The sequence below is a fragment of the Balaenoptera acutorostrata genome, chromosome 2, assembly GCF_949987535.1.
Source record: "Balaenoptera acutorostrata chromosome 2, mBalAcu1.1, whole genome shotgun sequence".
Lineage (NCBI taxonomy): Eukaryota > Metazoa > Chordata > Mammalia > Artiodactyla > Balaenopteridae > Balaenoptera > Balaenoptera acutorostrata.
Window position 1 is genome coordinate 46,082,954 of NC_080065.1, and position 26,664 is coordinate 46,109,617.

A 26,664-nucleotide genomic window follows, 5' to 3' on the forward strand; every position below is an offset into this window, starting at 1 on the left:
CTTAATCAAACCTTTGCTGAGAACAGGCCTCACAGGAGAGGAAAACCACACGCACTTCTGGGGATACCATACCTCCCCAACTGTGCTTAGGGTTCTCCCCGGCGATTGCCCTAGAGGCCTTGAATTAAAGTATATTACAGTCTCCTCAGGCTGCTAAGGTGTTCCAGCAACTGCCTTGATAGATTAGCAGCAAGAAAGGATATCTCTAATGTTTTGTTATGGAGTTGACCTTTGATAATTTGAAATATATACCAAATATATTAGTCAACCACAATTTGAGCAGTCAAAACTTCCACTTCTCAGCTGTCAGCTCTTCTTGCGTAAGCACTCAACTACTTTCCAAAAACAAGTATTGGTCTCTGTGAGTCTTCCTAGTCCTAATGATCATTGTTTAGGGCCACCTAAACCCTGGTTCCTGCCACTGATGACCGAAAATCAGTTCACTAGGAACATTCAGAGCACTGGGCACAGATTAAAAGTTGATCTACAGAAGTGGTATATGCTGAAACTTAACCCTTAATTCTGGGAAAGGGTGTGGGGGGCTCTAAAGCCAACAAATGCTAGGTCGACTTACATCATTTTTTTATTATATAAAAAATAGACAATAGAGATGTTCTAAATTAATTCTTCTAAATTAAATGCAGGGATGTGTCTGTGCACTGCACTACACATGCAAGACATATTTTCATTTCATTTTAATACCTTATCTTGCCCTTTGAGCCATTTATACCAACTCAGCCTCTGGTGAAGTCCACGCTTAAATTAACTGTGCCCTAATCTTAGAGCTGAGATTACTGGTCACGCATTATTTACTACTCCAAATAAAGACAGGATAAATTATTAAAGAACTAAAGATGATGTTTGGGGAGTAAGACAGAATACTTTGAAGATCAAAGCTAATAATTATCTAAATCAGCGTGATTCAACCATTTAAAACCTATGTCCCAGAGTATTTTCTCACCATCTTCTTTATATCTCCACCAACCAAGATAATTTTATACATCTCTACACTGTCACTACAGTTATGTGTCTTCCACTCAGGACCCACCTTCCCAAAGAACAGTCTAAAATCAATGGCGTACTTCCACTCCTTCCTAAATATCTCTAAATACCTCCATTCCCTTTATTCTACTGAATATCTCTCCAAAAAAGTCAAAATGGTCTCATCAGATCAAACAGATTTTTATCAAACCAAATCTTAACTTCTCAGTAGTATAAGACATCACTGACTATTTTGTCCTTATTGAAATTCTCCCTTGGCTTCTGAGAAACTATATTAATTCTGATTCTCTACCTGGCTCCCTCACTCACTCATATATGTGTGGATCATTTGCAAGTCAAATCAAAGGCCTGGTATGAAGTCCCAATCATAGTCCTGATTTTTTTTTTAAAGAAATAATTTACTTTCTAGAAATTAAATTAAACATATACAAGTCTAACCAAGTGCTGCCTGAAAGAAGCTGAGTTAATGAATAAACTGAAATTATTTTAAATTAGTACATAAAACCACTGCCCTAAGCAGTGTTTGTCTTTGTTGATACAGTTGATATGAAAAAAGTACTTTTACAGCACCTTTAAACAGTCTGCTCTTTTTTAAGAAAACTACACTCAACATACTTGCTGTTTTATAAAGATAACTTTCTCACAGGTGATGGTGAAATCATCAAAACTTCCAAGTTAATAAAATACAAATAACAAGTTTTTGCTAACTGAGTGCCTGTCAGGTTCTGCACCAGCTGTGCAGGCTACACAGCACCCTGTCCTGTTGCAGGCCTCTGGTCTGTAGCAGATTTCTGTAGTTTTGCTTATGCAGCATCCTTCTTACTGAGACACAAAGAAAAGTAGAATTGAAAGACAAGTACGTTTGTAGCAGCGTTTGAGTACTTGAATCCTGTCTGAAATCAGCTACTATTTGCAGAAGAGTCCTACTAAAATTTTTATATTTAAAGAGCTATTCTCTCAGAAACACATACTTTATTTTTTTTTAATTTTATTTATTTATTTATTTATTTATTTACTTAGGCTGCATCGGGTCTTTGTTGCTGTGCGCCAGCTTTCTCTAGTTGTGGCAAGCGGGGGCTACTCTTCGTTGTGGTGCGTGGGCTTCTCACTGCAGTTGCTTCTCTTGTTGCAGAGCACGGGCTCTAGGCATGCGGGCTTCAGTAGTTATGGCACTCAGGCTCAGTAGCTGTGGCTCGCAGGCTCTAGAGCGCAGGCTTAGTAGTTGTGGCGCACGGGCTTAGCTGCTCCGCGGCATGTGGGATCTTCCTGGACCAGGGCTCGAACCCGTGTCGCCTGCACTGGCAGGTGGATTCTTAACCACTGCATCACTAGGGAAGTCCCAGAAACATATACTTTAAAAAAAGACCCTGATGCTCATACTCCCTCTTTAATGGAAGGATCATAGGCTTGGCTTTCTTTCTTTTAATAGTAAAAACACAGTGTAAAGATCTGTCTAGATTAAACAAACCACTGATTTCTTAAAACTTCACTATACTGTAGGAGAGTCACCAACATTACGGCAAAATCTCTCAAGTTTCACTCCAGCATGTAGGACATGCCAGGGTCCATGGCAACAGTGAGGATACCAAGATGAACAAGGCACCACCTCTACCTTCAAGGAGCTCAGAGTCTTGTGAAACAAACATTTGTATAGCAGAGGTGTTCTTTTATTAATTATACACCACAAATTATGAGTTGATTAACTTTTAGTGCTAACAAGGAGCAGTGATCATTCTGCAATAAGACATTAAATTTCTAAATCAAGAAGATTTGTTTTGTTTTTTAATAAACTCCAGAACAGACAAGCCTAGCTATTATCTTTTTGGCCTGTCTCCTGGATGAGACCATATTTCCTGCTCGTAACATAAATCTTATTTCTAAAATTACAAGTTATGGAGCATAAAACTAATTAAAGTCATAGAATCCAAGTCAAGCGATTATAAAAATCATGTAGTCTAATCACTTGGTATCTTCTCCCCAGAGCACATTCTCTAAGCATTCCCACCTGAAATCCTAGAAAACAATAATTACTACAGTGTTTTAGTACCAGTAAAAATTCTTTGTCATGTTCACTTCTAATTATATATAGAATTCGGGCTCCTCTCTCCTATTTCTGCCGTTACCTAAAAATTCTTTAAACTAAACTAAACATGGGTTAAATGAAGTCTTAACACCTGTTAAGACTTTTCTAGAACTCAGTAACTAGAAAGTCAGTTCATATGCACAGTCTCAATAAATTATAAAATAATATCCTAGGTAAAAAGTATGCTAGAAATACATTGATATAATAGTCATCTATTGCATTACTGAAACAACAGCAAATTGGAGCTCTAAAAAAAAATCACAGTGACTTAGAAAGGTTAGCATAAAACCTACACATGTTCAGTAAGGTTCTTCTGATTATACATTGTTGCTCTTTTGGCCCCACTTAAAATAGCTGAGATTATTTTGATCAAATAACATTAAAGGTTAAAAAAACACATTGTTTTAGAGGGTTATACATTCAATCATTAACAGGTTAACACAAAACTAAGCCAATTGCCCAAAAGTGATAAACTTGGAAAAGTGGATTTAACTTACAACGATAATACTGAATGGAATGATTATTCCACCTAATAACGGATAAGGTATGGTGTCTTCTTTGTAAGGGTACTTGATGGACTCATCATTACAGAATAATCCTCGTTGGAAAGGGGTATGCCTTGAAGTAAGAATTGCAAAAGGCAATCCAGCTAGCAAAAGGAATAAATGAAAATATCATTAAAAAGGAATATCAAAACTAATTAATGGCGATAATTATCCCAGAGACCATGTTTAAAAACACATTTGCCACGAAAATAATAAGAGCACATGGAAAAAGGAAATGCAGCAACGCATGCAACAGAAGTTAGAAAAATTATAGTTCAGGGTACAGATCTTTTTTCTACAGGAAACAATGCCTCCAAATCCTCTATCAACCAATTTAACCAAGAGCAACTTCTTCCCTTTGTTTCTGCCCAAATACACTAAACTGATTTTAGGGGGAAAAAATCTCTTCTCATGCTCTTGTTGTCATTTAATCATAGGGTTTTCAACACTATTTTCAAACCATTTTGTCAGGAGCTTTACTTCCAAAAGGTTAAAAACAGCATTTTGACATTCCCCATTTTATCTTGATATTACTACCATATTTGGACAGGTCACGGTCACTGGCTAAGCTATCAGAGTATCTAAATAAAGTTTATCCACTCATTTCTGTACTGTCTACAGCAAGTTTAGAGCTGCTATGGAAAGGAGTCTAAACTTAAACCAAGCTTCTTAAGAAAAGATGGACAACGGAGTCAAGCACAAAAGCACCTAAAAGAGCTCTCTTTTTTTCATCATCAATGTTTTCCCTAAAGATCATGTCTCACACTCATCTCCTCATCTCAAAATGTCTAAACTTTTGTCTAAATCAGAACTTTAAGAATTCAGTCCTCCTTTACTTCATCACTGCACCCAGCATCCTGATTAATACTGACCAGGACTGCTTTCTAAGAGATAGAGTTTAGCAGAAACCCTCAACATGAGTTCTGCTTCAAGACTTTTCCAGGTATGGATGGTTCTCTCCCTAAGTGACCCATTCTCCCAGCAGTAATACCATAACCACTAAGCTAACATACTCACTGTATATTCAGGTGTTCTTTCCATGAAGCTCCAAGTCTTGATGACCATTTACAGTTTCTCATCAACTCTGCTAAGCCGTAAAGGCTCAATGACAACCAAGCTTCTGCCACTCTGCCTGATGCATAGACTACAAGTATCAAATGTGTTCAATCCACAAGGGCCAAATGAAAAGGAGAAGCCCATTACTGGTTCTTTTTATTTATCTTCCTGTTTTTCATTTAGACTCTGAATACATGAACCAAAGTTTATTTTTTTGTGTTAACCAATTTGCCAAGCTGTTAAACCATTAGAAGTCTTTATGATGCAAGCAGTGGCCAAGATGGCAGAGAAGGAAGACCCTGAGCTCACCTCCTTCAACAGGCACAGCAAAATCATGATTATTTACAGAGCAACTATCCATAAGAGTGACCTGAAGATTAGCAGAAAAGATCTTCTACAGCTAAAGCTATAAAGAAGAAACCACAACAAGACAAGTAGAAAAGGTGAAGATGCAGTATCGTCATCATCCATTTTCCCAGTGTAGGCAACCCACAAATGGGAGAATATTACAACTGCAGAGGTTCTCCCCAAGGAGCAAAAGGTCTTAGCTCCACATCAGGCTCCTCAACCCGGGGGTGTACACAAGTAAGATGAACCTCCAGACTGTTTGGCTCTGAAAGCCAGTAGGGCTTACTTCTGGGAGAGCCAGAGGGCTGTGGAAAATAAAGACTCCACTCTTAAGAGAGCACACACAAAATCTCCTATGTTTCAAGACCCAGGGCAGAAGCAGTTATTTGAATGGAGCTTGGGTAGGACCCACTTGCTGATCTTGGAGAGACTCCCAGGAGGCAGAAGGCAACTGAAACTCACTCTGGGAACAACGACGCTGGCAGCAGCCATTTTGGAAAGCTCATCCCACCACCAGGACACTGGTGCTGCTAAGTGCCACTTTAGAATCCTCCCTCTAGCCAGTCAGTGGCAGACCAGGCCTGCCCACCAGACAGCACCAGCCCTGGGATGCCCCAAGCCAGGCAGCTAGGTGGGCAGGAACACAGACCTACCCACCAACAGGTTGACTGCTGGAGAACCCCCTGAGCCCCCAGCCATCCCAGCACATGACATCACCCACCACAGGACCCAGGACCTGGCCCCACCTACAAGTGGGCCACCACCAGCACTGGGACCCCCAGGAACCACTCACATACACACACACACAGCTAGTCATCTGACCCAGCCCCACCCACCCGTGGGCCAGCACTAGCCCCAGTCCCGGCCTCACACACTAGGGGTCTGGCACCAGCCCCGAGGATCTGAGGGGCCCCAGCCCCACCCACCTGTGGCAGACACCACCCCCAGAACCCCCAAGGCCCCGCAGCCACAAACTCTGGGCCCAGGCACTGCCCACAGGGGGCCAACACCAGCTCCAGAACTTTCAGGCCCCACAGCCAAAGACCCCAGGACCCGGTTCTGCCCATCAGTGGGCCGGCACTAGGCCCAGGTCCTCCTGGGCCCCGACACTGCCCACCAGCAAGCCAACCCAAGCCCCAGGACCACCACAGCCCCCCCACAGCAAGTTGCGTAAAGACCCGGCCCACCCACTAGTAGTCTGGCACCACCCCGGACACCCAGGGCCCTGGCCCCGCCCAACAGCAGGCCAACACCAGCTGCAGGACACCTTGGGCCCCTCGGCCAGCCATGTCAGAATCCAGCCAACCACCTGCAGGCCATTACCAGGTTGGGTGGTGGGTGGCCATGCAGCCAGCCAAGCCATGACCCAGCCCCACCCACCACCCAACCCCATCCACCAGCAGTTGGCAGCCTCCACACAAGGCAGGGCCTGGCAGCCAACGGGACCGAGGGCCACCGACGCAAACCAGTACACCCACAATTGTCAGCCAGCCACAAAAGAAGGACCCATGCAGCCCCTATAGAGGGCACCCATAGAACACAAAGCTCTGGTGACCAGAGAGGAGTACACTGCTGGGCCACATAGGACATCTCCTACATAAAGCCACTCCTCCAAGATCAGGAAATGTAACCAACCTACCAAATACACAGAAATAAAAACAGTGAATTACGCAAATTGAGGAAACAGAGAAAAACATTCCAAGTAAAGAAACAAGATAAAACCCCAGAAGAAGAACTAAGTGAAGTGGAGATAAGCAACCTACCTGAAAAAGTTTAAGATAATGATCATAAAGATGCTCGAAGAACTTGTGAGAAGAATGGATGAACAGTTAGAAAATATAAAGAAGAACCAAACAGCACTGAAGAATGCAATAACTGAAATAAAAAATACTCTAGAAGGAATCAACAGAACATTATATGATACAAAGGAACTGGAAGGCAGAATTGTGTAAATCACTGAAACTGAACAGAAGAAAGAAAAAGAAAAAATAAAAACAAATGAGGAGAGTTTAAGAGACTTCTGGGAAAACATCCAGGTCCAGGAAGCACAGAGAGTCTCAAACAGGATCAACCTAAAAAGCAGCCCACTAAGAACATTATAATTAAAATGGCAAAAATTAAAAATAAAGAAACAACATTGAAAGCAGCACAGGTAAAAGCAACAAGTTACCTACAAGGGAACCCCCATAAAGCTATCAGCTAAACTTCTCAGCAGAAACTCTGCAGGCCAGAAGGGAGTGACACAATGTATTTAAAGAGATGAAAAGTAAAAACCTACAACCAAGAATACTCTATCTGGCAAGGCTTTCACTCAGATGTGAAAGAGAGATCAAAGTTTTAAAGACAAGCAAAAGCTAAGAGTTCAACACCAGTACAAGCTTGGACTACATAACAAATTTTGGCACAGCCAGCCAGGATCCTTGCTACTCATGGCTAGCCAGCCTGATCGGGGAATTTTCGGGTAAACCCCTAGAAGTTGCCAGGATCACCTGTCCTGATGACCTTCCCTTCAAAATGGCCCAAAGCCAGAAACTAACACAACATTGAAAAGCAATTATACTCCAATAAAGATATTAAAAAAAAAAAAAAAATTCCCCAAAGCAGCACTGGCTGCCCCAGTGCTTGGCAGTTGGAAAAAGGTATCAACGTTTGGGAGCAGCTGAAAGGCTCCACGCAGTAGGGTTGTTTGGGCAGATAGTTACAAAGTTGGCTGTGCAGTACAGTTTTGTCCTCCGGTTTCTGGCTTTGAAAGTCTTCACAATGGAGCACATTTTATGTGCAACTATGGACCAGGCCGTGTGGCTGACAGTGTCTTGGTGCTCCGCCTGGGTATGAGGCCTGAGCCTCTGAGGTGGGAGAGCTGAGATCAGGACACTGGACCACCCAGAGACCTCCCGGCCCCATGTACTATCAATCAGCAAGAGCTCTCCCAGAGATCTCCGTATCAACACTAAGAACAAGCTCCACACAATGACCAGCAAGGTCCAGTGCTGCACACCCCATGCCAAACAACTACCAAGACAGGAACACAACCCCACCCATTAGCAGAGAGGCTGCCTAAAATCATACTACGTTCACAGACACCCCAAAACACGCCACCGGACATGGTCCTGCCCACCAGAAAGACAAGATCGAGCCTCATCCACCAAAACACAGGCACCAGTCCCCTCCACCAGGAAGCCTACACAACCCACTGAACCAGCCTTACCCACTGGGGGCAGACAGCAAAAACAACGGGAACTGCGAACCTGCAGCCTACAAAAAGGAGACCCCAAACACAGTAAGTTAAGCAAAATAAGAAGACAGAGAAATATGCAGCAGATGAAGGAGCAAAGTAAAAACTCACCAAAACAAACAAATGAAGAGGAAACAGGCAGTCTACCTGAAAAAGAATTCAGAATAACGATAGTAAAGATGATCCAAAATCTTGGAAATAGAATGGAGAAAATACAAGAAACGTTTAACAAGGACCTAGAAAAACCAAAGAGCAAACAAACAGTAATGAACAACACAATAAATGAAATTAAAAATTCTCTACAAGGAATCAATAGCAGAATAACTGAGGCAGAAGAATGGATAAGTAACCTGGAACACAAAATAGCGGAAATAACTACCGCAGAGCAGAATAAAGAAAAAAGAATGAAAAGAATTGAGGACAGTCACAGACACCTCTGGGACAACATTAAACACACCAACACTCGAAACATAGGGGTCCCAGAAGAAGAGAAAAACAAAGGGACTGAGAAAATATTTGAAGAGATTATAGTTGAAAACTTCCCTAATATGGGAAAGGAAATAATCAGGTCCAGGAAGTGCAGAAAGTACCATACAGAATGAATCCAAGGAGAAACACGCCAAGACACATATTAATCAAACTATCAAAAATTAAAGAAATAGTATTAAAAGCAGCAAGGGAAAGGGAACAAATAACATACAAGGGACTCCCCATAAGTTTAACAGCAGATCTTTCAGTAGAAACTCTGCAAGCCAGCAGGGAGTGGCAGGACATATTTAAAGTGATGAAAGGGAAAAACCTATAATCAAGATTACTCTACCCAGCAAGGATCTCATTCAGATTTGATGGAGAAAATAAAACCTTTACAGACAAGCAAAAGCTAAGAGAACTCAGCACCATCAAACCACCTCTACGACAAATGCTAAAGGAACTTCTCTAGGCAGGAAACATAAGAGAAGGAAAAGACCTACAATAACAAACCCAAAACAATTAAGAAAATGGTAATAGGAACATACATATTGATAATTACCTTGAATGTAAATGGATTAAATGCTCCAACCAAAAGACACAGACTGGCTGAATGGACACAAAAATAAGACCCATATATATGCTGTCTACAAGAGAGCCACTTCAGGCCTAGGGACACATACAGACTGAAAGTGAGGGGATGGAAAAAGATATTCCATGCAAATGGAAATCAAAAGAAAGCTGGAGTAGCAATTCTCATACCAGACAAAAGAGACTTTAAAATAAAGACTATTACAAGAGACAAAGAAGGACACTATATAATGATCAAAGGATCAATCCAAGAAGAAATAACAATTGTAAATACTTATGCACCCAACAGAGGAGAACCTCAATACATAAGGCAAATGCTAACAGTCATAAAAGAGGAAATCGACAGTAACACAATAATAGTAGGGGACTTTTAACACCCCACTTTCACCAATGGACAGATCATCCAAAATGAAAATAAATAAGGAAATACAAGCTTTAAATGATACATTAAACAAGATGGACTTAATTGATATTTATAAGACATTCCATCCAAAAACAACAGAATACACTTTCTTCTCAAGTGCTCATGGGACATTCTCCAGGATAGATCATATCTTGGGTCACAAATCAAGCCTTGGTAAATTTAAGAAAATTGAAATCGTTATCAAGTATCTTTTCTGACCACAATGCTATTGACCTAGATACTAATTACAGGAACAAAAACTGTAAAAAATACAAACACATGGAGGTTAAACAATACACTATTAATTAACCAAGAGATCACTGAAGAAATCAAAGAGGAAATCAAAAAATACCTAGAAACAAATGACAATGAAAACACAACAATCCAAAGCCTATGGGATGCAGCAAAAGCAGTTCTAAGAGGGAAGTTTATGGCAATACACTCCTACCTCAAGAAACAAGAAATATCTTAAATAAACAACCTAATCTTACACCCAAAGTGATTAGAGAAAGAAGAACAAAAGAAATCCAAAGTTAGCAGAAGCAAAAAAATCATAAAAATCAGATCAGAAAGAAATGAAATAGAAACAAAGAAAACAATAGCAAAGATCACTAAAACTAAAAGCTGGTTCTTTGAGAAGATAAACAAAATTGATAAACCTTTAGCCAGACTCATCAAGAAAAAGAGGGAGAAGACTCAAATCAACAGAATTAGAAATGAAAAAGAAGTAACAACTGACACTGCAGAAATACAAAGGATCATGAGAGATTACTACAAGCAACTCTATGCCAATAAAATGGACAACCTGGAAGAAATGGACAAATTCTTAGAAAAGCACAACCTTCCCAGACTGAACTAGGAAAAAATAGAAAATATAAACAAACCAATCACAAGTAATGAAATTGAAACTGTGATTAAAAATCTTCCAACAAACAAAAGTCCAGGACCAGACGGATTCACAGGAGAATTCTATCAAACATTTAGAGAAGAGCTAACACCTATCCTTCCCAGACTCTTCCAAAATATAGCAGAGAGCGGAACACTCCCAAACTCATTCCACAAGGCCACCATCACCCTGATACCAAAACCAGACAAAGATGTCACAAAAAAAGAAAACTACAGGCCAATATCACTGATGAACATAGATGCAAAAATCATCAACAAAATACTAGCAAACAGAATCCAACAGCACATTAAAAGGATCATACACCATGATCAAGTGGGGTTTACCCCAGGAATGCAAGGATTCTTTAATATATGCAAATCAATCAATGTGATAAACCATATTAACAAATTGAAGGATAAAAACCATACGATAATCTCAACAGATGCTGAAGAAGCTTTTGACAAAATTCAAAACCCATTTATGATAAAAACTCTCTGGAAGGTATGCATAGAGAGAACTTACCTCAACATAATAAAGGTCATGTATGACAAACCCACAGCCAACATTGTTCTCAGTGGTGAAAAACTGAAACCATTTCCACTAAAACCAGGAACAAGACAAGGTTGCCCACTCTCACCACTATCATTCAACATAGTTTTGGAAGTTTTAGCCACAGCAATCAGAGAAGAGAAAGAAATACAAGGAATCCAAATTGGAAAAGAAGAAGTAAAACTGTCACTGTTTGCAGATGACACGATATTATACATAGAGAATCCAAAAGATGTTACCAGAAAACTACTAGAGCTCATCAGTGAATTTGGTACAGCAGCAGGATACAAAAGTAATGCACAGAAACCTCTTGCATTCCTATTCACTAAGGATGAAAAATCTGAAAGAGAAATTAAGGAAACACTCCCATTTACCACAGCAACAAAAAGAATAAAATACCTAGGAATAAACCTACCTAAGGAGACAAAAAACCTATATGCAGAAAACTGTAAGACACTGATGAAAGAAATTAAAGATGATACAAACAGATGGAGAAATATACTATGTTCTTGGATTGGAAGAATCAACATTGTGAAAATGACTATACTACCCAAAGCAATCTACAGATTCAATGCAATCCCTATCAAACTACCAATGGGGATTCCCTGGTGGCGCAGTGGTTGAGAATCTGCCTGCTAATGCAGAGGACACGGGTTCGAGCCCTGGTCTGGGAAGATCCCACATGCCGCGGAGCAACTAGGCCCATGAGCCACAACTACTGAGCCTGCGCGTCTGGAGCCTGTGCTCCACAACAAGAGAGGCCACGATAGTGAGACGCCTGTGCACCACAATGAAGAGTGGCCCCCACTTGCCGCAACTACAGAAAGCCCTCGCACAGAAACAAAGACCCAACAGAGCCAAAAAAATAAATAAATAAAAATAAATTAAAAAAAAAAAAACAACAACTACCAATGGCATTTTTCACAGAACTAGAACAAAAAATTTCACAATTTGTATGGAAACACAAAAGACCCTGAATAGCCAAAGCAGTCTTGAGGAAGAAAAACAGAGCTGGAGGAATCAGGCTCCCTGACTTCAGACTATACTACAAAGCTACAGTAATCAAGACAGTATGGTACTGACACAAAAACAGAAATACAGATCAATGGAACAGGATAGAAAGCCCAGAGATAAACCCACGCACATATGGCCACCTTATCTTTGATCAAGGAGGCAAGAATATACAGTGGAGAAAAGACAGTCTCTTCAATAAGTGGTGATGGGAAAACTGGACAGCTACATGTAAAAGAATGAAATTAGAACACTCCCTAACACCATACACAGAAATAAACTCAAAATGGATTAAAGACCTAAATGTAAGGCCAGACACTATCAAACTCTTAGAGGAAAACATAGGCAGAACACTCTATGACATAAATCACAGCAAGATCCTTTTTGACCCACCTCCTAGAGAAATGGAAATAAAAACAAAAATAAACAAATGGGACCTAATGAAACTTAGAAACTTTTGCACAGCAAAGGAAACCATAAACAAGATGAAAAGACAACCTTCAGAATGGGAGAAAATATTTGCAAACGAAGCAACTGACAAAGGATTAATCACCAAAATTTACAAGCAGCTCACGCAGCTCAATATCAAAAATACAAACAACCCAATCCAACAATGGGCAGAAGACCTAAATATACAGATTGCCAACAAACACATGAAAGGATTCTCAACATCACTAATCATTACAGAAATGCAAGTCAAAACTACAATGAGGTATTACCTCACACCAGTCAGAATGGCCATCATCAAAAATCTACAAACAATAAATGCTGGAGAGGGTGTGGAAAAAAGGGAACCCTCTTGCACTGTTGGTGGGAATGTAAATTGATACAGCCCCTATGGAGAACAGTATGGAGGTTCCTTAAAAAACTAAAAATAGGGCTTCCCTGGTGGCGCAGTGGTTGAGAATCTGCCTGCAAATGCAGGGGACGCGGGTTCGAGCCCTGGTCTGGGAAGATCCCACATGCCGCGGAGCAACTAGGCCCGTGAGCCACAACTACTGAGCCTGTGTGTCTGGAGCCTGTGCTCCACAACAAGAGAGGCCACGATAGTGAGAGGCCCACGCACCATGATGAAGAGTGGCCCCCGCTTGCCACAAGTAGAGAAAGCCCTCACACAGAAACAAAGACCCAACACAGCCAAAAATAAATAAATAAATGAATAAACAAATAAATTAAAAAAAAAAAGAGTGAGACAGGGAGAAAGACCAGAAAACATTTAAAAAAAAAAAAACTAAAAATAGAACCACCATATGACCCAGCAATCCCACTACTGGGCAAATACCCTGAGAAAAGCATAATTCAAAAAGAGTCATGAACCACAGTGGTCACTGCAGCACTATTTAGAATACCCAGGACATGGAAGCAACCTAAGTGTTCATTTACAGATGAATGGATAAAGAAAATGTCACACATATATACTATGGCGTATTACTCAGCCATAAAAAGAAATGAAATTGAGTTATTTGTAGTAAGGTAGATGGACCTAGAGACTGTCATACAGAGTGAAGTAAGTCAGAAAAAGAAAAACAAATACCGTATGCTAAAAAATATATATGGAATCTACAAAAAAAAAAAAATGGTTCTGAAGAACCTAGCGGCTGGACAGGAATAAAGATGCAGACGTAGAGAATGGACCTGAGGACCAGGGGAGGGGGAAGGGTACACTGGGACGAAGTGAGAGAGTAGCACTGACATATATACACTACCAAATGTCAAACAGATAGCTAGTGGGAAGCAGCTGCATAGCACAGGGAGATCAGCTCAGTGCTTTGTGACCACCTAGAGGGGTAGGATAGGGAGGGTGAGAGGGAGACGCAAGAGGGAGGGGATATGGTGATATACGTATACGTATAGCTGATTCACTTTGTTATACTGCAGAAACTAACACAACATTGTAAAGCAATTATATTCCAAGAAAGATGTTAAAAAAAAAAAAACAACAGAAGAGTTCAACACCAGGAAACCAGCTTTACAAGAAATGTTAAAGGGACTTCTCTAAGTGGAAAAGAAAAAACCATAATTATAAATATGAAAACTATGAAAGGAAAAATTTCATTGGTAAAGGCAAATATATAATAAAGGTAGTAGATCAACCATGTATAAAGCTAGTAGGAAGGTTAAAAGACAAAAGTAGTAAAGTCATCTATATCCAAAATAAGCAAAGCAATATACAAAACAAAAGAATGTAAAATATGACATCACAAACAGTAAACGGGGGTTGGGGGAGGGAGAAGTAAAAATGAAGGGTGGTTAAAAAGCATTTAAACTTAACAGATCAGCAACCTAAAATAATCATATATATATATATATATATATATATATATATATATAGCGCCACATGGTAACCAGAAACCAAAAATCTGTAATAGATACACTGACAAAAAAGAGAAAAGAGTCCAAATATAACATTACAGATAGTCATCAAATCACAAGGAAAGAGAGCAAAAGAAGAAACAGAAAAGAACTACAAAAACAACCCCTAAACAATTAACAGAATGGCAATAAGTACACACATATCAATAATTACTTAAAATATAAATACTCCAATCAAAAGACAGACTGCTGAATGCATACAAAAAGAAGAACTATATATATGCTGCCTATAAGAGACACACTTTAGATCTAAAGACACACACAGACTAAAAATGAAAAGACAGCCTCTTCAATACATGGTGTTGGGAAAACTGGAGAGCTACATTGAGAAGAATCAAACTGGACTGCTCTCTCACACTGTGAACAAAAATAATCAAAATGGATTAAAGACTTAAGTGTCAGACCTGAAACATAAAACTTCTAGAAAAAAACACAGGCAGTAACTTCTTTGACATCAGTCTTAGCAATATTTTTTTGAAGATATGTCTCCTCAAGCAAGGGAGACAAAAGCAAAAATAAACAAATGGGACTACATCAAACTGAAAAGCTTTTGCACAACAAAGGTAACTATCAACAAAACAAAAAGGCCAACTACTGAATGGGAGAAGATATTTGCAAAGGATATATCTGATAAGGGGTTAATATACAAAATATACAATTCAACATCAAAAAAACAAACCACCTGATTTTTAAATGGGCAGAGGATCTGAATAGCCATTTTTCCAAAGACGTACAGATGGCCAACAGATGCATGAAAAGATAGTCAACATCACTAATCATCCGGGAAATGCAAATCAAAACCACAATAAGATGTCACCTCACACATGTCATAATGGCTATTATCCAAAAGAAAACAAATAAGTGTTGGTAAGGATGTGGAAAAAGGGGAACCCTCATGCACTGTTGGTAGGAATGTAAATTGGTGCAGCCACTATGGAAAACCATATGGAAGTTCCTCAAAAAACTAAAAATAGAAGTACCATATGACCCAGCAATTCCACCCCTGGGTATTTATCTGAAGAAAGCAAGAACGCTAATTAGAGAGGATATATGCACCCCATGTTCACTGCAGCATCATTTACAATAGCCAAGGTACGGAAGCAACCTAAGTGCCCATCAAAAGATGAATGGATAAAAGAGATGTGCTGTATATATACAATGGAACATTACTCAGCCATAAAAAAGAATGAAATCTTGCCATAAGCGACAACATGGATGGACCTAGAGGGAATTATGCTAAGTGAAGTAAGTCAAACAGAGAACGACATATGATCTCATATGTGGAACCTAAAAATCAAAACAAGTGAACAAACATAACCAAAGTCATAGATACAGAGAACAAACAGGTGGCTGACAGAAGCGAAGGGGTTGGGGCAAGGAGAGAAACAGGTGAAGGAGATTAAGAGGTACAAACTTTCAGTTACAAAATATATGAGTCACAGGTATGAAATGTACAGTGTGGGGAATATAGTTAATAATTATGTTCTATCTTTGTATGGTAATGGATGACAACTAGATTTATCATGGTGATCATTTTGAAATGTACAGAAATATCAAATCACTATGTTGTATACCAGAAACTAACATAATGTTATAGGTCAATTATACTTCAAAAACAAACAAACAAACTCACCGAGAAAGAGATCAGATTTGTAGCTATCAGAGGCATTGGTTGGGGGAAGGGGAATTAGATGAAGGTAGTCAAAAAGCACAAACTTCCATTTATAAGATAAATAAATGTGACCACCTAGAGGGGTGGGCTAGCGAGGGTGGGAGGGAGACGCAAGAGGGAGGGGATATGGGGATATATGTATACCTATAGCTGATTCACTTTGTTATACAGCAGAAACTAACACACCAGTGTAAAGCAATTATACTCCAATAAAGATGTTAAAAAATAAATAAATAAATAAATAAATAAATAAATAAATAAATAAATAAATAAAACAGCTAGCTAGTGGGAAGCAGCTGCATAGAACAGGGAGATCAGCTCTGTGCTTTGTGACCACCTAGAGGGGTGGGATAGGGAAGGTGGGAGGGAGGGGATATGGGGATATATGTATGCATATAGGTGATTCACTTTGTTATACAGCAGAAACTAACACAACATTGTAAAGCAAGTATACTCCAATAAAGATGTTTAAAAAAAAAAGATAAATAAGTACTAGCGATGTGCAACATGATAAAGATAATTAACACTGCTGTATGTTATAAATTGTTAACAGAGTTCATCCTAAAAGTTCTCATCACAAGGGAAAAAAATTTTTTTTCTATTTCTTTAATGTTGTGTCTGTATGAGATGATGGATGTTCACTAAACCTATTGTGGTAATCATTAAAAAATAAAATAAATGAAAAAAACAAAGAGTAGCATTCTTAATCTTTCAAGAGGAATGAATAAGTTAGTCAGCTACAATGTTAGTATCTAGATACAAGGAGATAAATTTCAAGTTTCCAGTAATATTTTAAAACATTCGAGCACAGGGCTTCCCTGATGGCTCAGTGGTTAAGAATCCACCTGCCAATGCAGGGAACATGGGCTCGAGCCCTGGTCCGGGAAGATCCCACATGTCGCGGAGCAACTAATCCCGTGCGCCACAACTACTGCGCCTGCACTCTAGAGCCCGCAAGCCACAACTACTGAGCCCACGTGCCACAGCTACTGAAGCCCACGCACCTAGAGCCCATTTCTTGCCCGCAACGAGAAATCACCGCAATGAGAAGTCCGCACGCCACGACAAAGAGTAGCCCCTGCTCGCCACAACTAGAGAAAGCCCGCGCGCAGCAACGAAGACCCAACGCAGCCAAAAATAAAATAAATTTATTAAAAAAATATAAAAAATAAAACATTTGAGCACAAACATTTTCACCTCAAACAACAATAAATAAACATCTAGCCAACAAAATAGTTATTAAAGAATAGGTTTATAATGTGGCTAGAACCTGTGAATTTCAGAGAATGAAAAACGGTGCTATAGGAAAGATATCTCTTACCAATAAAATAAAACAAGATAAATAAATCTAATAACTCTTAGCCTGCAGGTTCATGTTAAAAAGTATTGCCTTAGCTCATTTTATTACACTAGGTGGGAAGGAGAAGAGAAAGGGAAGTAAATGAAAGTCAGAGAAAATCCTTACACTTCATTTTCACTATGAATTAGAGGGCTTTTTCCCTTAAGGCTCTCTATTAGCAAATGGAGTAATTAGAATTTAATTTATTCTTGCTTCATGTACCATTTATCTAGTGAAGATGCAAATTAAAAAGGCAAATGGTTGTTGGGTTTTTTTTTTTAAGTCTTTAAGATGCTCACAAGTTTCCCAAAGCTATATTTCTAGTAATGCAACATTAAAAAAAAAAAATTAAACTAGAGCTGACTTTGCTAACTGACCCTTATACTACCTCTCATATCTGAATTCAGACTATCCTCTGATTCACCAAATTGTCTGCATACAGAGGAAGGGCTGAAATGCACAAGCCTTTAATACAAATACCACAGTTGCAGCACAAACCTTTTGCACTTAACAGTACACACCGTGGAGGTGAATACTCAGATCTATAATTTTAATTGTCGCCAGCCCTATGCAATAACTAAACGTTCAGCCTTCAACTCTAACTCAATGAGCAAATTTATTTTGTATTTACAAAGAACCTCCACTTCTAGAATTCATTTTACTTGTAAGAACTCTATATATAATAATGGAAACTTGCAGTGTCTACAATGCATATTTCCGAATTGGTTGAATTTTTCAATTAGCATTTCTTTCTTTTGGAGTAAGAAAAGGTATGTAGTACAGAAATTAAATCCACATATGATTAGTGATTTAGCCAAAACTCAGTAGGCTTTCTATCCTTATTCTCAAGAAAAATTTGTATTAATAGACCCAAATATATTGAAAAATGTTCTTAAGCATACCCATTAACAGTAAGTTGTTTTTTTCCCTTGGACCACAAAAGAAATTACTCAGATTTAGAAAAAAAATTTGTGGGAAACAAAATCACGAACAAGTATAATTAGTCCATTTTTAAAAACAGGAATGTTCAAGTGGGCAAATATTGAGTGAATCCATTGTGCAAGGAATTCTGTGAAATGATACTAAGAATACAAAGTTGAATAAGGCACAGTACATAATTACAGCAGAGAATAAACAGAGATACAAAGAGCTATGAAGTGTCAAAAGAACACGAACTGGTGAGGCTCTAAGTGGTGATATTCAAAAAGGTGTTGGTTATCAGAGTCAGAATCTCAGCAGAAGGGGTCTGGTACAGAGACAGGATTTGGGGATATAAAGCATCCCTGAAGTCACAGCGGTAAAAGAAATTGTGTAAGTGAAAAGAAGTGAAAGGCGAGGCATGGGGCAATAGCAATATTAAAGGGATGAGCACAGCAAGAGGATCCACTGAGGCAGCAGACTTGCTGGGCTGAGGGAAGGTCAGGAGAAAGCGGCATCATTAAGACCAAGTCCAAAGACAGCATTTCAGGACGTGGTGATTGGTCCACAGTGTCCAATGGGTTTTCAATCGCCAAACTTAGCAAAAGTGGTTTCAATAAGGAACAAGGAGTGGAAACCAGACCACAGAGGTTTTAGTAAGAAATGATAAGAAAATAAGCATGAATCTACCACAAATGCACACTATCCTTCTGAGAGTTTAAGTGAAGAAAGAGACTGGGCCTTCTGTGGAAGGCCCTAGAAATGTTTTAAATTAATACTAATATTTGCAATCTCTCATATAAACTCATGAGATGTATTACATCAAAGTCATTACCCAATGCCATTTCATTTTCACTAAATAACTAAACCTGAATGTAGACCCCCCAAAGACGGATGGAGAGGAAGACCAAATCACCAGTTGTTCACTGACCCACTTAGGGTTGGAAAAGATGAGCTAGTCTAGAGTCCTGCTCTGGAAATTTTGGAACTAGAACAAAGACTGACTCAGTCAGAGCTGGCAAACAGGACTGATCAATGCACTAGAAGACTGGCTGGAGAAGAGGCTGAGGATAAAACAGGTCTGCAAAGAAAACTGAAGTGACTAGTCTGACCCGAAAGTGAGAAAAGGTGAAAGCAGCTTTGGTTCCCCGCTACCAAAGGGCTGCACTGATCTTGCTGTTTGGGGGGTTGTTAAAGTACCTTGTATCCTTTCAACAAAACCCAATTTCACTTAAGCTAGTTAGAAAGGGATTCTGCTCCTTGCAACCAACAGAGCCATAACTAAAACAATTATAACCATTCCCCCTACTTTGAGACTATATAGGTTTTTATTGTTTGATTACCCTCTATAATGCTATAATGAACATTTCTAAATACCAATCCTTGTTTGCATTTCTAATTATTTCCTTAGAATATATTTTTTATGTGGAATTATAGCAAAGGATATAACTGTTAAGGTCCTTGACAAACTGTTCCAGAAAAGTTTTTTTACACCACCAATTTATTCTACCAGCCACAGTATACAAATGTTACAGAAATGCAAAATTTTAAAGATATCTGATGCTATCTTTGACATTCACTATAGATTTTAGGGCAAAAGTGAAGGGTTCCATTTACTCTTTCATCTATTCAAATCAAGTACTCTTTTCCTTTTACCTGAAAGATTACATTTCTAAAACAATCCCTTTTCATCATTTGTCAAATGACTGCATTTGTCATACGATGTTTCTCTTAATACTTCAGTTTACAAAATTCATTTCCATTTCCTTCTTTAAAACAACTTCATTGAGGTATAATTTACAAACCAAAAACTTTATCCACTCTAAATACATAATTCAATGACTTTGGTAAATGTAGAGAGTTGTGCAACCATCACCACAATCCAGTTTTAGAACATTTTCCTTACCCAAAAAATTCCCATGAGCCCATCTGCATTCAACCTTTGTTCCCACCACCAACCCCAGGCAACCACTCGCATGTTTTCTGTATCTACACAGATTTGCCTTTTCTGAACATTTCATAAAAATGGAGCCATACAATATGTGGTATTTTATAAGTGGCTTATATCACTTAACATAATATTTTTGAGGTTCATCCATGTTTGTAGCATGCATTTTGTTCCTTTTTATTGCTAAATAGTATCGTATTGTATGTATATGTTACATTTGGTTTATCCAGTCACCAGTTAATGGATACTTGAGTTGTTTCCAGTTTTTGTCTATTATGACTAATATCACTATAAACATTCATGTACAAGTCTTTGTGTGGACATTATTTTCATTTTAAATGAGTAGACTCCTAGGAGTGGAATGTCTGGGTCATGTGGTAAGTTTACGTTTAACTTTTTAAGAAACTGCCAAACTGCTCTTCCAAAATAGCTGCACCACTTTACATTCCCACATTCTGCTTTTTAATATGCCCACGTGGCTAGTCGTATTAGCCCATTTAAGAATCAGATTCTACGCATAGTAAACTCATACTCACCCACAAATAAATATAGCCTCCCACCTTCTACGAGTGAATATTTATAATGGTTCAAAAGAGAATAAGTGATATATAACTCACTGGTTCCACAAACTAAACACACAAGAACTTCTCCATCCTTTTACCACAGACAGGAAAAGACAACATAAGATCAAGTTCGCACAACATCTTCTTCAACTTCCTCTTACACAAATAATCAGGATCTTGAAACCATAATATAAATGCTAACAACTGTTTTAGAAAGATTGGTGATGGAGTGTCCAGCAAAACTGAGAAACTATGGTTAAAAACTTTTTTACACGTTAAGGGAGGAACTCTTCCAGTGAAAACTACACAAATGTCTCCAGGAAAAATGTTTAAGTTTCATCCATGGTGTAGCATAGATTGGTATTGTGTTCCTTTTTATTGCAGAATAGTATGCCATTATATGTATATAAAACATATCAGGTGCCCAGGAGAGAGTGGCATCCGTAATCACAGTCTTAAGAATCCATAATCACAGTCCCTAATCACAGTCTTAAGAATGCAGGAAACTTAAGGAAGATGAAAAAATAATTGTTATTTCTGTCAACATTAAGGGACATTATAATTCAACTAGAGAAAGAGCTCAGAGATTTCTCTAATAAAGAAGCTATTATTCAATTCAATTATTTAACAATTAACTGAGTTCCTACTGCTCTGTACAAGGCACAGGCTTGAGTTGGGAAGGGACTGCAGGTAATGGCACAGGTCCTACCGTGGTCAAATTCTGGATTTATTTTGAAAGTAGCATCAATGGTATTTACTGATGGATGGACTGGATATGAGTGTGAGAAATGAGGAGTCAATAATGATCCTAAGATTTTCCATTTGGGAGACCAAAAGTTTAAAGTTGGATTAACTGAGATGAGGAAGACTAGAGACTGAATAGGGGGAGCAAGGAATAAATCCAAGAGTTCATACTTGGATGCATCAAGTTTGAGTTGCCTATTAGTAGAGATGTCAGGGACGCAGTTGTATGTAAGGTTCACTGGGGGAAAGGTCCAGGCTGAAGATATAAATTTAACATAGAGGTGGTATTAGAGCCATGAAACTGGATGAGATCACCAAGGAATGAGTATAGAGGAGAAAAGAGGACCCAAGGACTGATACCCAGAGAACTGCAAAATTAAAAGGTCAGGAAGAAGAGAAGGAAGTCGCAAAGTAGAATGAGAAAAAGCAGCCGCTAAAGTAGAATTAAAACCAGGAGAGTATAGAAAACCCCAAGAAATCTATCCCAAAACTCCTAGAACTAATAAGTGTGTGTAGCAAGATCACAGGATATAAGGTCAACCCACAAAAATCAATCATACTTCTATATAGTAGCAATGAACAACTGGAAACCAAAATTAAAAACACAATACCATTTATAATAGTTCAGAAAACTGAAATACTTAGGTATAAACCTAATAAAATATAGGATCTGTACGCTGAAAACTACAAAACAGTGATGAAAAAAATCAAAGACCTAAATAAATGAAAAGACATATCATCTTCATGGATTGGAATATTTAACAAAGTAAAGATGTCAATTCTGCCCAAATTGATCTACAACTTTTAATGCAATTCTTATCAAAATTCCAGCCAGATTTTTTCATAGATAGATTGATTCTAAAATTTATGTGGAAAAGCAAGGGAACTAGACAGCTAAAGCAAATTTGAAAAAGAATAATAAACTTGGAGGAGTAATATTTCCTGAATTTTGTTTTAGAAAAATGTACTGTATTTTATTTTTTCCCATTTGATTTTAAGCTACTCAGTATATCTTTTCTTACCACCAATATATAACTACAGTAATCAAGACAGTGTGGTATAAGAGGAAGGAAAGACATATAGTATATCAATGAAGCAAGAACAGAGTCCAGAAATAGACCCACAAGAGGACAGCCAACTAATTTTTTTTTTTTTTTTTTACAAAGGAACAAAAGCAACTCAATGGAGAAAGGAGAGTCATTTTAGCAAATGATGTTGGAACAACTGGTCACCTATACACACACACACAAAAAAAGATGAACCTTGACCTAAACCTCACCCTTTATACATAACTCAACACAAAAGGGATCACAGAGATAAGCAGAACACAGAAAATTGTAAAACTTTTCGAAGAAAACATAGAAAAAAGTCTTCGTAATAGGGTTAGGTGAAGAATTCTTAGACATAACACCAAAAGCAGAGTCTATAAAAGAAAAAAATGTATATTCATAAACTTGATTCATCAAAACCAAAAACCTGGGCTTCCCTGGTGGCACAGTGGTTGAGAATCTGCCTGCCAATGCAGGGGACATGGGTTCGAGCCCTAGTCTGGGAAGATCCCACATGCCGTGGAGCAACTAGGCCCGTGAGCCACAACTACTGAGCCTGCGCGTCTGGAGCCTGTGCTCCGCAACAAGAGAGGCCGCGATAGTGAGAGGCCCGCGCACCACGATGAAGAGTGGCCCCCACTTGCCGCAACTAGAGAAAGCCCTTGCACAGAAACGAAGACCCAACATAGCCATAAATAAATAAAAAAATAAAAATAAAAAAAAAACCAAAAACTTGTGCTCTCAGAAGATACTTTCAAGAAAATGAAAAGATAAGCTACAGACTGGTAAAAAAAAATACTTGCAAATCTCATATTCAACAAAAGACTTTCTATACCAAAATATATGAAGATCTCCCTAAACTACACAGTTTCAAAAAATCTAATCCGAAAATGAGCAAAAGACTTGAACATACACTTCACCAAAGAGGTATGTATGCATGGATAGCAAGCAAGCACATGAAAAGGTGTTCAACATCAGTAGCCATTAGAGAAAAGCAAATGAAAACCCTAATGAGATATTACTACACACTTACAGATGGTAAAAATAAAAAATACTGACAATACTAGTGCTGGTGAAGACGCAGAACATTATACACTGCTGGTGAGAATGCAAAATGGTTCAACCACTCTGGAAAACAGTTTGGCAGCTTCTTATAAATTTAAACATACATTTACCAAAAGACCTAGAAATCCTATTACTGGCTATCTACCCTAGAAAAATTAAAACTTGTATTCACCCAAAAACCTGTAGACACATGTTCATAAAGTCTTATTTGTAATAAGTCAAAAACTGGAAATAACCAACATGTTCCTTAATAGACAACCAGATAAGTAAGCTGTGATACATCCATATATCAGAATACTAGATAGAAAAGAAAAACACCAACACACCATTGATGTACTCAACAACTTGGATAGGTCTCACGGGTGTAACCTCAAGGGGAAAAAAAGCCAATTTAAAAAGGATAAATACTGTATGAATCCATATATATAACATACTTGATAGAATTATAGTAGGTATAGTAGAGAGTAGGTTAGTGGTTGCCAAGGGTTAGGGATTGGGAGAGGATGTGACACAGAGAGATGGTAGGAGGGAGTTTTTATGAGGTGATAAACAATTCTGAACCCTGATTGTGGTAATGGTTACACGAATCTATACAAGTGATAAATTTCACAGAATTATACACATACACAAAAAGAGTGCATGTAAAAACTGGTGATATCTGAATACGGTCTGTATTCTGGTTAACAGTACTGATGATTTAACCATAGTTACGTAAGATGTCATCTTTGGGGGGAGCTGTGTGACGGGTACATGGGAACTCTGAACTATTTTTTCAACTTCTATGAGTCTACAATTTTTTCAAAATAAAACATTTCTAAATGTTTTATTACGGTGCTGAGAGATTCAAGTAAGATTGAAGAGCACTGGATTTAACAACTTGGAAATTGCTGGTGATTGACAGGAACTATTTGCATAAAGGTGGTGATTATAGAGTAGAATGCTTAAAATTCAGATTATGGAGGGGTTTAAGTTATTAGAAATGGCATCAACTAGGATATGACATGGGAGGTAAATGGCTGAGGCAGACAAAGGACAGGATCTCTGAGGTAGAAAAGTTAAGGGAACTGAAAATTTCTTATTAAATTGGAGGGGGAAAAGCAGTTTATTCTTAAAAAATTCCCAAGGAAGCTACTGAAGTATATCAAGTACAATAAACGACCATGCATTCTTCTAGAGTTGCTTTAAGGTCCAGAGAAAAGCATATTTAAGCCCAAAATGAGTAGTAAAGATAGACAATGAGAAAAGATCAGGGAAAGAAATACAAGCAAAGCATTACACTCCTGCATAAATGATGGATAATTGGCAGTGCCTTTCTCCAAAGTATAATACCAAAGTGGTTTACTGTACTGGGAGTTAAATCAGTGAACTCTCTTCTTAAGAACAAGGACAGACTTTGAGATAGGTTAGGTGTTGGCATCAATGAAACAAACCCTCTTCTCATGGCTTTCTGATAAACCAAAAAGCATCCTTTCTATAGTTAGAGAAATATGTATGAACAGATCAAGTGACTTGCATAAGGTCATACTGAATTTCAGGAGTAGAGCTAAGAAACAAGATTCAAATTCAGATTTTCACTCAACAAGTCTAGATCATGATTCAGAAATTCTTCTAGGTGATAAAGTCAACCTAGACAGATAAGCTCCTCTACATGCTTTGGTGGCTGCTATCACACTAACCCAAGTTTCCCACCACTCTCCTCTAATCTAATCTTCACCACCTAGACTCATATTCACAACTTTTAACTGATAAAAGAAAACCAAAACAAAAGAGTTTACTGGATTTACCTACTTTCCATCAAAATAGACCCACGCCACACTGAAAACAATGAGGGACTGTCAAAAAGAATGTGAACAACAGAGGATGCAGACTTGGTAGGGTTAAAATCCCAACTTGGCCTCTTAGTAGCTATAAAAGAGAAATACCTGCCAACCTCAGAGAGTTGTCGTGAGGAAAGAATCTATAACACAGAAGTACCTCAGACACAAAAGACACTCAATAAATGATAGAACAAACACAGCCTTCCATTTACCATATATGCAAAAATTCTAAACCAATGAGTACCCAATTATAATCTTTTCTTAGAGAATAAACAAAATTTTACAGTAAACAAAATGGGTGCCTTCGCAGTTGCTCTTCCCATCTCCTTGTTCAGTGATTTTTCTTACTGGGTCCCACAAAACAGTTACTCTCCACATTGGAAACAGGAAATCTGCTGCTAAAATTACACAAGGGCATACTCCCCCAAGTTACAGAGAAATTAATTTGTCAGAAATTTCATTTTTTCTCTCAAATTTTGATAGCTTCTAAAAGGATGCCTTTAAGTGTATCAGAAGATTAATACTCAAGTATAAGAATGTATTTGATTGAAGACATATGCAATCCCACACATTCTACCGAGAAAATCAGTGAATCACTAGACCATCCTCCCCACTCTTATTGTCCTGCCAGTGACCCCTGCTTATATTTCCCTAGATTTAACAAGATCCCAAATCTAATCTCCTCTCACACTCACCCAGCCCTCTAAGCCAAGACAGCCTTTGGAAAGTCTGATTAAAAAGATTCCTCACTGCTGTTACCTACCCTGGTGCCAGAGATGCAGCAATTGGGACCTGCCTTCTGAAAGGAGGTTACCTTTCTGAACCACACTCTGAACTGGTGTTGACTGTTCATAGTCCAAAAACAGGTGTAAAAACACAAAAATTTTTCTTTCTACAAGTAAACAGAATTTCATTTCTTGTCGTGTTACAAACACAGGTTCACGATAAAGCAGTAAACTGCCATTTTTAAAATGCTATCTCATTCTCATTCTAAATATG

The 26,664-nt window shown here is 38.4% G+C and overlaps 1 protein-coding gene across 2 annotated transcripts in view; it reads right to left on the reverse strand.

The window, feature by feature from the left end:
* Positions 1–26,664, reverse strand: part of PLPP1 (phospholipid phosphatase 1) — a 121,710-nt gene that overhangs the window by 51,086 nt on the left and 43,960 nt on the right. Inside the window, exon 2 of one of the 2 annotated variants that reach the window (XM_007195593.2) lies at positions 3,583–3,734. The exons of the other annotated variant lie outside the window; for it this stretch is intronic. Coding sequence (XP_007195655.2) covers positions 3,583–3,734 — 152 coding nt within the window. The remainder of the gene's footprint in view (positions 1–3,582; positions 3,735–26,664) is intronic. 2 annotated transcript variants of the gene reach the window in all.